This window comes from Podarcis bocagei (assembly GCF_964188305.1).
Source record: "Podarcis bocagei genome assembly, chromosome: 9".
NCBI lineage: Eukaryota > Metazoa > Chordata > Lepidosauria > Squamata > Lacertidae > Podarcis > Podarcis bocagei.
This window is the reverse complement of record NC_138134.1, coordinates 44,695,349-44,711,904: the sequence shown is the minus strand read 5'-3', so window position 1 is coordinate 44,711,904 and position 16,556 is coordinate 44,695,349. Positions and strand designations below refer to the sequence as shown.

The 16,556-nt window shown below is 40.5% G+C and overlaps 1 protein-coding gene across 1 annotated transcript; it reads right to left on the bottom strand.

Annotated features, from left to right (window-relative positions):
• Positions 1–1,602: 1,602 nt before the first annotated feature.
• Positions 1,603–14,559, bottom strand: MGARP (mitochondria localized glutamic acid rich protein). Its single transcript, XM_081209225.1, has 4 exons — positions 14,302–14,559; positions 12,104–12,207; positions 8,286–8,391; positions 1,603–4,179 (listed from the first exon to the last, which is right to left on the bottom strand). The coding sequence occupies exons 1-4, from the start codon at positions 14,378–14,380 to the stop codon at positions 3,938–3,940; spliced, it is 531 nt and encodes a 176-aa protein (XP_081065351.1). The 5' UTR covers positions 14,381–14,559; the 3' UTR covers positions 1,603–3,937.
• Between the last annotated feature and the right edge of the window lie 1,997 nt (positions 14,560–16,556).

Here is a 16,556-nt window from a genome sequence, read left to right as displayed (position 1 = left end):
TGGTAACAATAGTTTTTTGGGAGGGAAGGGTTGGGGTTGTCTTGTGGATTTTTAAATTGTGAGAATTGATTTGGTAACTGTGAAGTTCAAAAGTGGCATATCAATCAATAATTAGAGAAGGAAGGGTTGGTATAGGACAGTTGGAGCACATGTGTACAAGACGTCTGTAGTTTTATTTCCTTATGACAAAGAGCCATAATATTTATCTTCAATAGATTGTTAGTTAACTTTAACATCCATGGCACCTGCTTATTTAAAATGCCATAGTTATGACTAAAACTAAAATCCACTGAATGCTCTGACAAATGTTTTTTTAAAACTAATAGAAGGACCTTTGTACTGTCAACAGTTGTGTTGCAAAGCATAGCCACTCTGCCTGCATTTGCCATTGAGCCCTACTCTGCAAATAATCTGAAGAAAGTAGAAGTGCCAAAGTCTAAAATACATAGTAACTAATTGATGTTTGGGATTAACAAAATACATTTCTGTCCATTACAGTTAAGTCTGAGTGGGGATAAAAGTTCAGTCTGCAAAATCCTTTTAAATATCTCAATTAAAGACATATGAATCTTCGAGTAAATGGCAATATCAATGCATGCATTTTTCTTTTACTATATTAATGGAAGCAAATTATTAATGCTCCATGAACATTTTAATGTGAATTAAAAGAAAAAAGGAAGCGCAAACAATTAGCAAAGGCATATGGGATGCTTATCAGTCATTACCAAAATGAAATAAGATAACCCTAATTCTCAAGGCAAATGTAGCATGAAAGAAACAATAGCATCTCTGGTGCATTAGACTAACTTAAGAAGGATGCATGTTAAACACATTTAAATTAAGGGTTGCTCTAGAATTCTGAACTGGTTGCTTTTTCTCTGCCTTTGTGTGCCCATCCCCCATATGCAATGGAATTCTACAAAACTGTCTGCTTATATTAAATAGAATGTACCATGGCAGGCTCTAAAGTTTTGTTGTCATCTGCACATACCCTATACACATGACACACAGACAAGCATTGAAAACTGGACTTGTGACTAAACTTTGTTTCTGGACAAAATTCACTAACACTGTTCAGCTCAACAAATCGGGACCACAAATCACAGCTCAAGGTTGATTTGTGAATCTCGGGGTACTTTCGTTGCAGTTTGCTGTTAGACAAACTTGATAATAGCATCAATTATAAAAACTCAACTATTATAAAAAAAACCTTTGTGAGTGGCAGGATGCCACATAGTGTCACATGAGTCCAACAGATGCCCAGTTCTGACAACCTCTGATGCTAGACTTGGGTCAGAACCATGTTTGTAGCAGAGGGATCTGCAATTTCTACACTATTCAGCAGGCAAGAAAATTTCAAACTGAAAACGGTTAGCCTATTAAAGCTGTGTGGAATACTGCAATAGATACTGCAAAGTTTCCTCGGGTACCCATATGCATACATTTATAGAACTGCACCCTTTCACTGTGTGACACCATACTAAATATTATCCTGTTACAAAAATAGTTCGTTTTTAGCAGATACTGGAATCTGTAGAAACATAATAGACATAAACATAATTCAAGGAAGCACTACAGGTTTCACAAGAACACACACAAAAATTGTAAAACAAAATCCTTTATTAAGAGGTAGGCAAGACACCGATTTCAGCATTCTGTTTCCCTCTATCATTATTCTATGTGAAAATGATCATAATTAGGAATTCAGATCTTCAATTCTGTTAATACAAAATATTACAGTGCAATACTACATTACGACTGTGCTTACTAATTGTTGTTCCAACTATATGTGTGGGGAAAGGTGCTTCCCCTCCAAAGTTGAAGGAAAATTTGAGAACCCCTTTATTTTGCAGCTGAAATAAAGCAGCTATATTTCTATCTGATCTCCTAATGTTCTTAAATGAATTTAGCAGTTCCATTTGGAGACACAGTAATGGAAATCACCTATGTTAAAAAACAAAATTAACTTAAGTTTATTGTGCCAACTTGAGTACTTTTACACATTAAAACTGGAATTTCTCCAACTCTGCTTGTGGTTTTTCACTTGTATTGCTTATATTTAATTGTATTGCATCTCATTATATCAGTGTTTTTATCCCATTCTCTTCAGCATCGGAAATAGCAGTGTGTGCACATTATGCACACAAAGCTATTTCTGGGAAGCCAAATCGGCATTCTCATGAAGCCAGGGTAAAGCCGCAATACAGTAGCAGACAATTATTTCCATCTATAAGGTCTGGAGTTCAGCTGGCTTGCCCCATTCACAGCATTTCAAGCTTCATGGCTGTGGAAAACTTGACATCCCATTTAGTTATTGATAAACAAAACTAAGCTAGCTAGATAAATATAATGCAGTTATTTACATAAAATGGGACAGTTACGTTGCAAGAATGTAAAAAGTCCCAAACAGACTTGGAAGTTTGGTTGGGAATTTCTACCGCAGGAAGGTTGTGGGGGGTTTTTTAATAAAAAAATGTAATTTATGTATTGCATTTATATCCCACCCTTTTCTCCAAGGCGCTCTAGGTGGCATACATGGTTCTCCCCCTCCCCATTTAATCCCCCCAACAATCACCCTGTGAAGTAGGTTAGGCTGAGAGGTAGTAGCTGGCCCAAGGTCACCCAGTGTGCTTCATAGCCAAGTGGGGATTTAAATCCTTCTCCTCTAAGCTCCACCCATTCCAATTCTTTCTGCGGTCTCCCAAGCCAATTTCCATACCCTTCCAGAGGACCCCTAAAAACCTCCAAAACAGATTTTGGGACGGTACAGAGTGCTTTGGGTATTTGCAAAAATCACCTCCCCACCCTCTTCCCTCTGGCAAGAGTGACTTGTCCAAATAAGGCTTGCTTTTATAAATTATTTAAGATCAGGTCTTTTTAACTGCAGCATCACCAGCAATGACAAAACTGAACTCACGTTACAAATTACTTAATGATGGATACAAATCAGATGACTAAGGGGTGTGCTGGTACTATAGAGCCGTTCCTAATAAAGGCCTATGTTTTATTCATCTAGTTTTTACCAGTTTAATACTGAAGGCATTATCTGTGATTAAGAGAATGCTGAACAATGTCAGGTTCCACTGTCCACTACATAAGACAAAGAGTTGCAAGTAAATATATTTCCATGGCCAGCAATGAAACAGAGCCTAGAATGCATTCATGTTACTCACTTCCTGGATTGCAGCCATCAAAATTATTTTGGAATGGTCTTATTTGGTCATTGTTTTTAGGGCTAATCAGAAATCACATTCTCATTCTTTGCATAACGAAGGCTGAAAAGCACTCAAAATTATAGGTGGTATTCTCTGCTTGTCTCTACTCAGAGTAGAAACATTGATGTTAATGGACATGTTTAACTTGGGTTCATTCGTTTCAAAGTATCTACTCTGAGTGAGAGAAGCATTGAATACAACCCTCCAAATAATGGATGGTTTTGGAAATACACCAAAAATAATAATAATGTTGTTGGGTTTTTTTAAAAAAATATTCAGAAGGGAAATGAATTTGGCAGCAGAAGAAAACCATACAAGATTTTGTAATAGTAAATATATTTCTAATGGGCCAAAATGCCTCTCTACGCATCTTACAGCTTGTGCATTTAGGAGGGAAAAAGCACACTGAACTGCACTCAATTCTATTTATAACACACTCTCTAGGCATGTTCAGCTATTTCTTCTGGACAAAACCAGGAGCCTTCTACCACAAATGGCAAATTAGGGCTCCTTCTTCCAGAAATATTTTGCAACAAACTACCTAAAATAAGTTGTATGAATTAAAGTTGGAAACTGCAGCTGAAATCACATCTCATTTATATTAAAATTTAATTAAGGTTTTAAAATACAAGTTTATTCCGAGTGGAATACTATGTTAACGCGAGCAAAGCAGTGCTTCCTGTGATACAAGGTAAAATGCCTACAGATTTCCATTTGTAATGTTAACCTTGCGTTTGGGCTGCCTCTGAGCTGGAAGGAGCATCTTGCTCTTCTTGCACACCAGAGGATGCCTCTTCAACAGGCGATTCGTCTTCTCTCTGTGCTTCTGCTGATTCTGTGTGCTTTTCATTTTGCACTTCGGATTCACCAGTAGTTACTGCTGCAGTCTCTTCTTCAACTGCATCCTTTACTTCTTCACTTGCATCAGTAGTTTCGTTTGCTTCTGTTTCATCATTTTCTAAGGCTTCATTTAACATAACAGAGAAATCATGAAGCAGAAACATGCGATGTGAAACAGGTTAGCCTGTTACCTTGTTAATATGTGGAAAGAATATATAGGTCAAAGCAAAGGATTACTATGAAATACATAACAAAACAAACAGAAACATGCTACGATAACAGAATTATAAATGTACAGCAGTTAAAGACTGCAGCCATTGGGAGGGAAATGGCAAGGATGCCATTGAAAAGAGGCTCAGTTCATGTTCATATTATATGTTTAATATATGAATGATATTATTAAAGCCAACCTTAATAGGCTGCTATGTTTAGAAGCTGCTGCGGAGCATAGCATCATGCTATAGAGCTGCAAATTAAGAAACAACAAAAACAAATCTGCTCAGGCCACGGGTCAAACTATACTATCACCTGGATGAAAGAGCAGTTTGTGTATGCAGGAACAGTACTGTCATACTTGAAGTCCTGAAATGCAATGAATTCTCTGTCCTTTTTACCTGGAGGAAATGGCTCTGCACATTCCTTCTACTGAAGTAGACCGCGAGCCAACCACTTTGAGGGCTTTTGTTTTTTACAAGCAAGCGGTATAGAAATAAGAAATAAATTGTAGGTTTGATGTGAATGTTTAAACTGCTGCAAACGTCAAAAATACCAAAATGCAGGAATAAGACCAAAATGCAGGAATCAGACAAGTGCTATTTGTGAGCCCAGCTTTCCCCCGTTCATGAATTGCGATTCCATTATTATCCGTCTTTTTGCAATAAATGCTGAAGTCCACTGAAACAGAAATGCATGCCCCAGCCTAGAAACCAGAGGACATGTTTTCAAACTGGGATTGTAACATTCTAGGTAAGAAGGCGTGCAAATGAAGATGTAATTGAACAGGCACAGCACCACACAGATGAGAACAGTGACCCACAAGCCTTGTTAGCTGACAGACAGCAGCCCAACTGGCAAACAAAGCTGAGGAGAAATTAACAGACAATGACATGCAAAGATAGGTATGTGAACAAAGGGAGAGAGACACTGTCAGGTTTAATAATGATTGGCTACAAAGAATATAATTAATTATTTGATGTGATCAAAACATCCAAATATTATCTAAGTTTGTACTGAGAAGTAGGTATTTCGTTTAACTTTGATAGTAACATGAATAGGGACAATTATTTTAAGTTTTTGGTTTACGTCACATCATTCTCTTATGTACTGGTATAGCAATGTGTTTTTAAGACTTGAATAAACTGACTTTTTAAAAGATCCAACTCATCTTTTTCCTGCTAAAACAGAGACCATACTACCCAACTGTGTCCCTCTATGGGATATAACAAATTTCTAGAAAACTAACCTGTTCACACAAAACACAGATTGACAAGCAAGATAAGTATTCAGGACCCTTTATTGGACAGTCAATTACAAGTGTATTAATTCAAAACAGCCAGTGTCTTAAGAGTGCCAAGTTATCTTCTATAGGATGTATTTAAGTTGTGTCTTGGCCTTGAAAAGATATAATTATTGGGGAGTATTCTCACAAAAATGGAGTTCTATAAGAGATGGTTTTCTCAAGTTTGGCTGCGAAGTATACAACGATGGACTGTCCTTAAAAAAATTAATTCCTCGGTTTTGGAAAGATTTCCTTTGTATTTTATTCTGAAAGTGTAAAAGCAGAGGAACAATTAGAAAGATTTAAATACAACCTTTCTAGTGCAAGAAAGATTAATACAGCAAAGGAGATCAGAAACAAGATTAAGAAAAGGAAACAGAAATTGGAACAAGAAATTGCATGAACACACTCAGAAAACTGCAAAAACTGGAAAGTTAGCATACACTATGAACACCATTTTGGAATTTTGCAGGTTATTTCTATTAACATTTCCCCATTCAGTTCAATGTCAAAGAGCTGCTTCATGACAAAAAATCATGGGTTTGCCTTTGAGTGCACACCTAACAGGAAGCTTCGGCATGCAGTATTTTTTCTGTGATACCCATGTTTGTCACATACATTTTACAATTTTGAGTGTACACTTAACACATTATAGGTGTACAGCTGAAAATATATTACGTGTGAAGTAGCCTAAAGTCTTCTGCTGAGAGGTTAGAGGTTTTGTCTATTTTTTTTAGTAAAGTATAGAACAAGTTATGGGTTTTCCAAATCATAGGTGAATTTGAAAGGCATCACAATATTTAAAAACTTGAGGGAAATCTAATGCTTGCTTTTCTGAATGTTTCATTTGTTAAAGATAATTTAAGCATACAATTTAGATGGAGGTAAGGTCATTTATGAAAGGCAATAAAGGGCCAGGGAAGGAAGAATATCTAATACCCTGCATTCTTCTCATGACAAGGCACATGAAAAGAAGGCAGAAAGACAAGAAGAGAGAAAAATAGCATGTAACGTATGAATTAATGGTTTTCAAAACCCAAACGTATTACTCAATATAAATGTTAAAAAAGGGGGCGGGACAAAAGCCAGGTCAGGTAAATGCAATTTGATTGCATTCATTGCGTCTAGGTAGGGGAAAGAAAAGCAGCTACATGTGTTGGGTGAGATCCAACAGTGCACATTTTTCAGAGAACAGAAACAGTTGTGGGAACAGGTACTCCCTGGAGGGTTTTAGGGGACCCTTCAGAAAAGATTTGAGGTTCACAGGGGGCTGGAGAGAGGATGAAAGGAAAAAAGCGTGCTCATGTAACAGTGGATAGTGCCCAGGTAGACTGAGGATGCGTTCAGTGGCTGAGCTGTTATTTGTAATGTCTAGCCCTGTAACTGCAATCTTAGGCAGCAATCCTTTGCATACTTCCCTGGGAATAAGTCTCACTATACACACAAAAAAACTTATTTCTGAATAAATATGCACAGGAGCAAACTGTTTAGAATTTAACTGTGTTGCAAGTACTATTACATTAACTTACTAGGCAATCCTATACATGCCTACTTAAAAATACATCCTATGTAGAGCTTACTCTCAGGAAACTGGGTATAGGGTCACAGCCTTCTAAACATTCCTTCATCCCTAAGATGAAACAGCTTCCATCAAAGAAACAGATCCTAACTCGCGGACTATTCAGTGAGATTAATTAATAGAATTTCACATTTCTATATACTCAGCAGCACTATCTTAATGATCCTTCGGTATGAACTGTATGAGTGAAAACATGTTGGTTCATTACTGAGTTAAGCCACAGTTCAAACTGAGTTCCATCTATATACCTTCTTAGTTATTTCATACTGAAATATTTTCATTTATTTAAAATATTAAGCAAATTATAGACATAAAAGCAGTCATTTCAGGAAGCCATTTTGGCAGTGCTCATTTAGTTATAATAAGCAGTGCTAGAGAACAATTCCCTGGGTTTTGTGTATAGAATTTCCCCCATCAATGACTTAGCTGAGCACTATATTCAGAGTTTTCTGAAATTCCTGAGCCATCAAGCTGCTGACTGACTGGAATTATGATCTCAAACAAAACCACTTTTGTAATTTTAGTGATATGAGTTCTGTATTTAGTTATCTTTCACTAAACATTCAACCTTCAGTGCTTTATATTTTTTCTCTGTGATGCTTAATGAAATCTTTTTTAAAAAAACAACAACAACCCCAGACTATGTGTTACATGAACTGAATCACTTTCAGGAATGTCTTTGCATTTTCTTTGCAACAAAATGATCAAATGTATCTGAGCAAACTAACAATCATGGGTGTAGCCAAGTGTGGCAGCTGCCCCCCCCCAAATCATGTAAATCAATAAAAATACTTAACTAACTGAAGTTCTTGGGACCCTCAACATAAAGTCTGCCTCCTTAACATAAATCCTGGCTATGCCCATGGTAACAGTAGCAATGTATGCATACGTAGCATATAAACCTTGCAACCAATAATATTCTAGACCCAGGAGCCATTAAACTAGAACCATTGTAGTCCTGTCAAAAATAATTAAATTAAACAGAACTCTGATACATAGCCATGTAAAGTCTAACATAAAGTTCAACAGATTAGCAGCTTCTATATTTCCACCCCCCTACTCCTATCTTTGCTGTTTTAAAAAACAAAACAAAATGTCCTTAAGACAATTAACTTAGAAGTATCATTTGTAAATGCATAAATTCTCAACTTACACTGAGGAGGCCACGGTTTTGGTTTCCATTCTGCTACAGTTCTTTGCTGCATATCACTGATACGTTCGTTGTACCTGGATTTGTCAGAAGTAACCATTCTGTAGGCCTAAAAATAATAATTGCACTTATCTCCATATGCCAAGACTGTGTTCTTTGCTTTTCCTATTAATGTTTATAGTTTGCAAAAATAATACATATCATCAAGGGGGGAAATGAACCAAATCCCACATAATCTGTAGCTCCACCCACTTCCATTTAGGGAATGCTTGTGACAGAAAAAACAAACCAATAATCTATACAAAACTGTTCACATAAAGTTCAGGTTTGGGGGGGGGGACAATTGTGACATTACTGACCAAGGGACAGGTGGGGGAAATGACTACATAGCATTCCAGATTATAATGTGGAGGTGGACTTCTACCACTTTCTTTGTACTTATAAACATAATCAAGTTGCACCAATCAATGAAGAATGTGTCTTTCTTATATTCCATGTAAGACTCTCAGCTTTTACTAACTCTTCCATAAATGCAATAAATGCAAAACAAAAACACTGTGCTACAAAGATCCAACTTTTAGATCTTTCTAGTGCTTACTCCAAGGCTAGTTTCTAAAGGGCCTCTTAAGCACATGGAAACACTGTTGTGCGTATAGTTTTGGCATGAATGGGCAGTCTCCAAATAACTCATACTCTGATTTGTTCCTCTCTACTAGATAAAGTGTCCTTTCTTTTTTTTACTAGTTGGCTTCTTGCACTGCGTTAAAGTCACTTTCCAAGGTCTCCCAAATTCCAGGATTTGCTTTTCAGCCAACATGATATTGGAGGGGTTTTTTTGAGTAAAATGTATAAAGATCGCAGTGAGTATTTTTATATATAGGCTAGCCTTTTTAATGAATAGGGTCAGATTAAACATTAACGATCAAACGTAATTGCTTATAGCCAAAAGCCACTGCAAACCAGGAATAAAATAAGGACAAACACAGATCATAAATAAAGATTAATAAAACATATAAACTCTGTCACCAAAATACAGTATATGAATATATGTATACAAACACAGGAATGTTAATAAATTTCCTTTAATAGGTTAAAATGAGAGATAAAAATATATAAATTAAACTGTAACACCCTATTCTAGTTTTATAAAAATTATATCAAAGTATTTAAGGTTTGATTAAAGCCCTCTTCAGAATATTAAAACCAGATGAAATGATCTATTAATTAGAGTCAGATTCAAAGTTCTATTAAGAGCGACAACACATTGACCTGGCTTGCATATCACGCTAAGCCAAGCCATGGCTTAGCAAAAATGTATAAGCTCTCAGGCAGCAGCTGCTTGTTTTGCTGCTGCACTCAGCTAAGCGATGGTTTCATATGTTATATGAACCTGGGGCCTCTTGGGCACCTGGGGCAGTGCGCCCAGGAGCGAGGCGAATCACCCATAGGGGTGGGACAGGGGGCGCAGTGCCCATAGGGACGGGACGGGCAGCACCCATAGAGACAGGACGGGACACATGGTGCCCATAGGGATGGGGAGAGTGCCACAGGGCCTCAGCCACCCTACAGCTGGGGGGGGGGGAGGCAGTTGGCAGACAGTGTGGAGTCTGCGGGCGCCAGAGACACGTGGCTTTGGCACGCTGCAGGCCCCATGGTGAGTGCCGCCTGCCATTTTGTCACCCCCCCCCAGTGGTGACACCTGAGGTGCACCTACTGCACCCCCTGGCTATGCCCCTGAACCTGGGCTCATGAGTTAGCTCTGTGGACAAACCATGAACTAGTGGACAATCCTTGCTTTCAGTTCATGGTTAGTCTAGAGAGAGCTAACCCATGGGCCTGAGCTCATGGCATACTAAACTGAGTCTAACTCCTCTTGTCTCTGAGTTTTATTGGCGTAACTCAGAAGATAAGCCATTTTTGGCAGCACAACAGCAGAATGATGGGTGAGGATCTCCTCTCCGAAAGCTTGCACATTTTCACTAAGCCATGGTTACTACATTAAAGGTAAGGTTAAGGCAATGTAAGACTGTTGTTTGTATTTTATTTTCTGTTTGCTTAAACAGGTAGAAATGCTATAGTATAACCTTACAAAAAGTTTTATGGCAGATCTTCTACTATTTATTTAGCCAATGTTTGCGATAACATTTTGACGACTAGTGTTATTTTTGTAATAAAACTTATGATAGCAATAAACAATAGTTAAACAAGCACTGCTTTTCAAACATATATTACTTAGAATTAAGCTCTATTGATATCATTTCCAAGTTCTGAAAATCAAAGCCGAAATGTGTAGCAACTAATGAATATTAGACAAAGAAAACTGAATGCTCGATTCAGCTGGTTAATCTCATAGGTACTAGTTAGAAGAGATTAATAACATATTTACTCTCTGTGTGTGTAAATATTAAAATATTGCATTCCTGAGTGGTGGGAAATAGTACAAAGCTCATTTCCTTTGGTTGGAAGAATGTTTTGGTGTCCATTTACTACATTTACATATTGAGAAGGTAGAACAGGTAGGATCAGTCAGTAGGAACAATCAGTGTAAGCATCAAAGTATACATGACAATGAGTTCATGCAGCCTTTTCTCCATGATTTTTTATGTAGGTTTGTTTTGTTACACAATCCATAGCTATGGATGATACAATCTTAAGTTAAATAGCTGAATGGGACTGGGGAGCATAACTATCCCCAGCATCAACACACATACTTGAGACTGCAGGCTCTTTGAATTCATCATATTGATCAAACAAACTTTACAATTATTATTATTTCTAATGCCCATCTTTGACACGAAGACTATACTAGAACTGCCACTGACATTTGCTTCCAATTTCCAAGAAAACTTTTATTGGAAAACTATCCTAAAACTCATCTATTGCTGTGTATAATCACCTTGACATTTAGGATATATCTAATATTAACTTTAAGTTGTCATCATTGAAGTAAGAAGGATTTACTTCTAGTAAATGTGCATAGCCTTGGCCTGTAGTTCTAATATTTTCTTTCTGGGTAAATCTAGTTTTGCAGTCTGCTTTGACAGGAAAATGTGCATTAATATTACTGCATTATAGCAATAAGCAGAAACAAGTCACCCAACCCCAGTAAAGACTCCAGCTTTAGTGGTTTATCATCAAAAGGTTATTTTGGAATGGAGCACTCTCACAATCATTACTTATTTTTCCCCTTAAAATTTAGACATAAATTTAGTCCATAAAATAAGAGGTCAGCGACTTGTTGCCTCTCCCCATTTGTTGTTGAACTCCAGTTCCCATCAATTCCAGCCATCATGGTCAGTGATCAGGTATGATGGGAGTTATAGTTCAGCAATATCTGGAAGGCTGTAAATTCCCACCTCTGCCGTAAAATGTTGGATTAAACACTTGACTTTTGCAACACAACCCAATGCACGTCTACCCAAATCCCATTAGTTCAGTGGGGATTATTTCTAGGTAAGCAGGTAAGAGCTGTTCGACAGTGGAATTTGCTGCCAAGGAGTGTGGTGGAGTCTCCTTCTTTGGAGGTCTTTAAGCAGAGGCTTGACAACCATATGTCAGGAGTGCTCTGATGGTGTTTCCTGCTTGGCAGGGGGTTGGACTCGATGGCCCTTGTGGTCTCTTCCAACTCTATGATTCTATGATTCTATGATTCTAGGTATGTATAGGATTTTGGTCTCAAAGTCAGCAGCTTGCTACCAGAAAACATTGTAAGCAAAGTTCCAACTTAAATTTTGGTTTGACTACATTATCATTTCTCTGTCCTGTTGAGAAGATTGAGAGTTTTTGGACAGTGTAAACAGATGTGTAAAGAAAGCACTCACTAAAAAACCTCCTGCTGCAGCAGCACCAGCAACGAGCAGATAATAAATAAAGTTCTCCCCAGAAGATCCAGGAACGCTTCCAGATGACATCTGGCGGAAAGGTGCTTCAAAAACGAAAGCTATAATATTAGTGATAATACTAAAAACACAAAACAAAACAGTAAGCTCAACATGTTGTAATTGAGATAATCTAGAGATCTTTTTAAAGAAATGTATCAGCTACAAATCTCATAATGTAAGATAAAGACAGGATCAATAGTTCTTTCGATCATACAAATCCACTGTTGCACTTAGCATTTTCATAATAGATCAAACCGACCTATTAACAGGAGAAGCAGTTGTTAACGCTGTCCAGAGCCTTTCCTAATCCTACCTGGAGACACTGAGGTCTTCAGCATGCAAAACATGTACTCTACCACTGAGCTAGTCTTTCCCCATAACAACATGATGTCCTTTCACATGAGAAGGTGAATCCCAGGAAAAGATTCTGCACCTGATGAATGGCACAGAGTAACCAGGTAATACAAAGTGGAAATATAATTTTAAGACATTCCTAATGTGGACTTGAATATGCTGACCAGAATGAAGTTTAAGCCAGGTGTTCATTTGTTTTTTGAATGGGGCATGATAAATCAGTTGGTTAGACTGAGCACGGTGCTGAGAACACCAAGGTTGCAGGTTTGATCCCCGTATGGGATAGCTGCATATTCCTGTGCCGCAGAGGGTTGAGCTAGATGATCCTCAGGTTCTCTTCCAACTCTACAATTCTATGATTACGCAAATGTTTTAAAAAGGATAGACATGGATTTTTCTCCCTTGCTCCAAAGAGTTTCTCTAGTCTAACCATCATGTCTTGAAATTAATAATGTAAGATACCTGAGGGCCTCATCACACAGTCCCTACCGCAATGCCCCATATAAGCACTCCTGTAGCGTTTTTTCAATCAATAAATGGTGCAGATGTAAACTACATTGTTTTGGGAGAATTGTGGCATCTTCTTTCAAGACAGAACTTCTGCTACTGCATTCCTACATTACACAAGTCACACTATTATATAACTAGGAAAAATGCACAGTCATGTGGAATATGGCCATACACTCCTATTTGATGTCAGTAATGGGGCTACAACCTTCCCCTATCCCACTGCCCAGGCCATTTCTTAACATGTGTATAGCATTTTAAGTATATGCTTGTCAAACCTAATAACAAACAAACAACGGAAGCACCAATCTGACTCTTGCCAATTTACAAAACTTTCAGGGAAGAAATCATACTGCTTGGACAAAATATCCTCAAACAGAGTCATCTGTCCCACTGACACCCTTGGCATTAAAGAGCAGTGTGGCTACCTCACCTGCAGCACAGCTAATCCGAATCCATCCCCTGAGGGCAAAACAGACTACTATACATAGATATGGCCTAGTATAACCAGTGTACAGCCCTTAACTAGCAGGATCCATCTTTCTAACCTAGAAAGGCCCAGATCGATCCTCGCGGATAAGAACGTACACTGTGCAGACAGAGGACGGATTATTTTATGAGCAGAATCAGCAAGTTCTCGCCAGTCTGTGCTACCTCAGCCACATTCACATGCCCAATAAGAAGGGAAAGCACCAGCCCTTTATTAATTTTTTTCGGACTCTCCCTCTCCAACACCATGCGCCGTTTTCTCTCCCTTGAGCCTGAATTTATGTCAGCTGCTTACCCACTGGCCCGGGGGTGTGTGTGTGATTCTGGTTGTCATCTTTTCCCCTCCGGTAAACAGTCCCACCCTGTTCTCCACTAGTCAAAATAACTTCGGAGGGGAAACAGTAAAACCCAAGAGGCTCTGGTGGCTTTCTTCTCCTCGCACCCCGGGCTTAAGATGCTGCTGCTGCCCCGCCGCCAGGAAGAGCCTCCTGGGTCTCGCCGGCGCCGAGGGGCTGGGCGAACGCGAAGCGGCTCTCCTGAGCGCCAGGGGCCGCGTCCTCTCGGCTCCCCTCCATTGCCTCAGCGCCGTGACCTTCGCGTCTCCTTTCCCAGGCAGCCAACGCAAATACCGGCGCCCTCAACCTCTGCGCGCCCTCCTCGCTCAGCAGAGCCACGCGGCTCGTCACCAGCCCCCGCTCCTCGCCTTGGCGTGCTTCTGGGGGGCTTTTTCGAGGGCGCAGCCACGCGCGCGACCACCCCTCCGCCCCCTTCCCCCCCCCCCAACTCACCTTGTCCGCGGACGAAGGGGGCAGCCCCTTGCGTGAGGCGGCGGGCCAGAGGGCGCCACGCGAAGCTGCAGAGGTGCATGGTGGTGGCGGCGGCGGCAGCAACGCAGAGTCGGCTGCCGCGCAAGGGTTCGCCTCGTCGCCTGGAGAGCTTTTCCTGTTCGGCGAGCGAGCGGACAAGAGTGACAGGCGGAGACGCGGGAGAGACGGGGAAGAGCGAGGCGGCGACGAAAGGCGAGACTTCGGCCAATCCAAGCGCGCGCGGCTCCGCCCTGCGTGCGTGCGCTCAGCTTGCCCTGCGGCTCGCTTCAAAGCGGTAGCTTTTCGGTGCTGGCCTAGCCCCCAGGGCGGTGGGGACCTGCGAGGGGGCGGGAGTCTTCCCCGCTGCCCCCTCACCTTCAGCGGAACAGCCTCGACTAGGACAACGAGAAGGGCCTGCAGAACTGGGGAAGTGGGAGGTGCTGGAATGTGTCTGCTGCAGGAGGCTTTTGCCCAACGGAACGCACGCACCCCATGCATGCAAACCGCGCCCCAGGACGCCAGTGGCTTGACAGTATTTGCAGAATTGGAGCTTAGCTGTGTTTTGTATGTAACTTGGGGGTATTTAAGACGGGTGGGTAAGTGCGGTTTCCCACGCCCACCCCCAAACTGGCTGGAAAGGGGGCTCTTTCTGCCTAAACAAAGGTGCAGCCCCAGGATTTCTTCCCCTTTCCTTATTACAAGGAAGTAGCTGCACGCGCTCACACACCAATATTGGCACCTCAATAAACTGGCAAGACAGGCCAGTGCTGTTTAGCTAGGATCATGGTAATATACGTTAATTTAGTGATGACAGACCTTGCTCCTCTTGAGACTCTGCAAAACCAATTCCTACGTCGGCTCCTAATGCTCCCCCTGTGCGTAAGCAACACAGCCATGCGACTAGAATTGAAGATCGCATCCTTAGAAACTTGCCTGTGGAAGCAAGTCTTCAATTATTGGTTATCATTGTGGCATAGACTACCAGACCATTACCTTGTCCAATGCTTATGGCGAGACGAATTCTCCAGTCTTTGGACTAGTAGAATTCATGCCAAACTCCTGAGTTATGGAATCTCTCCCTTAGATTCCCTAAAACTAGATCAAATCACTGCTCAAAGACTGATCCGCCAAAGACTGGATGACATCGATCTACAGCGAAATTATACGCTGGGGGGAGGTGTTTGTTCGCCCCAGAACATTGGTATCACTTTAACTTACTGCGTTCCATCATACCTCTCCTCCCTTTCGACTGTTGCCCATAGGCTGGCCTTCACCAAAGCGAGGTTTAACGTTTTTCCCTCCAATGTCCTGAGACATAGATTCTCAAAGGGCCAAGCCTCCGCCATGTGCGAATGTGATAAGGAGACGCCGGAGTCGCTTCAGCACATTATGTTCACTTGCCCCTTATTCAATGTGCCACGGGCAAATTTGTTGGGATCAATCATACAGAAACTAGAGGGTACCCCACCAAAATTCCACCTTGCCCAAATCTTGCAGGATAAGGATACCCATACGACACTGAAAGTGGCTAGGTTCCTGGTCGCTGTCCTTACCCAAAAGCGTTGCCAAGGAGCACCACAAGCTAATTAAGGCGTAGTATGCCATTCCATATCATAGTATTTTATTGTTATAGTAGTGTTTTAGCGGCTGTTTTTTCCCACGTGCACAAGCTGTTATTTATGTCTTGTTTTTTATCTGTATGGGCCTACGGCCGTAATAAAATTATAATTATAAATTACGTTAATTTGAGGTAGGACCGAGTTCTAACCCATTTGCAAAGCTGAGTGTTGTAATGTAAAGGATTAATAAACAGTAGTGTCTCCGAGCACCATATTTTCATCACCCCGAATGAGCAATTTGAGCTGCTCCCTCATCTTGGCATTACAAGGGTGGACCAGGCTAATATAGCACTTTTCTTGTCACTAAAAAAAGTCCTTTGTCTGACCAGAGTACCTCTGTTCTGTTTTAAAATGGCCATGGCTTATAACAGAATTTCATAGTAAATGAGGGTCATGGATTCAAGCCCCGGGGTTGGGCAAAATATCCCTGTATTGCAGTGGGTTGGATTAGATGATACTATGAAACACCATTTATGTGCTTGGCCTTAAATTCCAAGCCAACTTCCCCAGGTACACATGACTGCCTGCAGCAGCTTTCCTGGACCCCTTCCCCCACTGAAATTACTGTATTTTTCGCCCTATAGGACGCACTTTTTCCCCTCCAAAAATGAAGGGGAA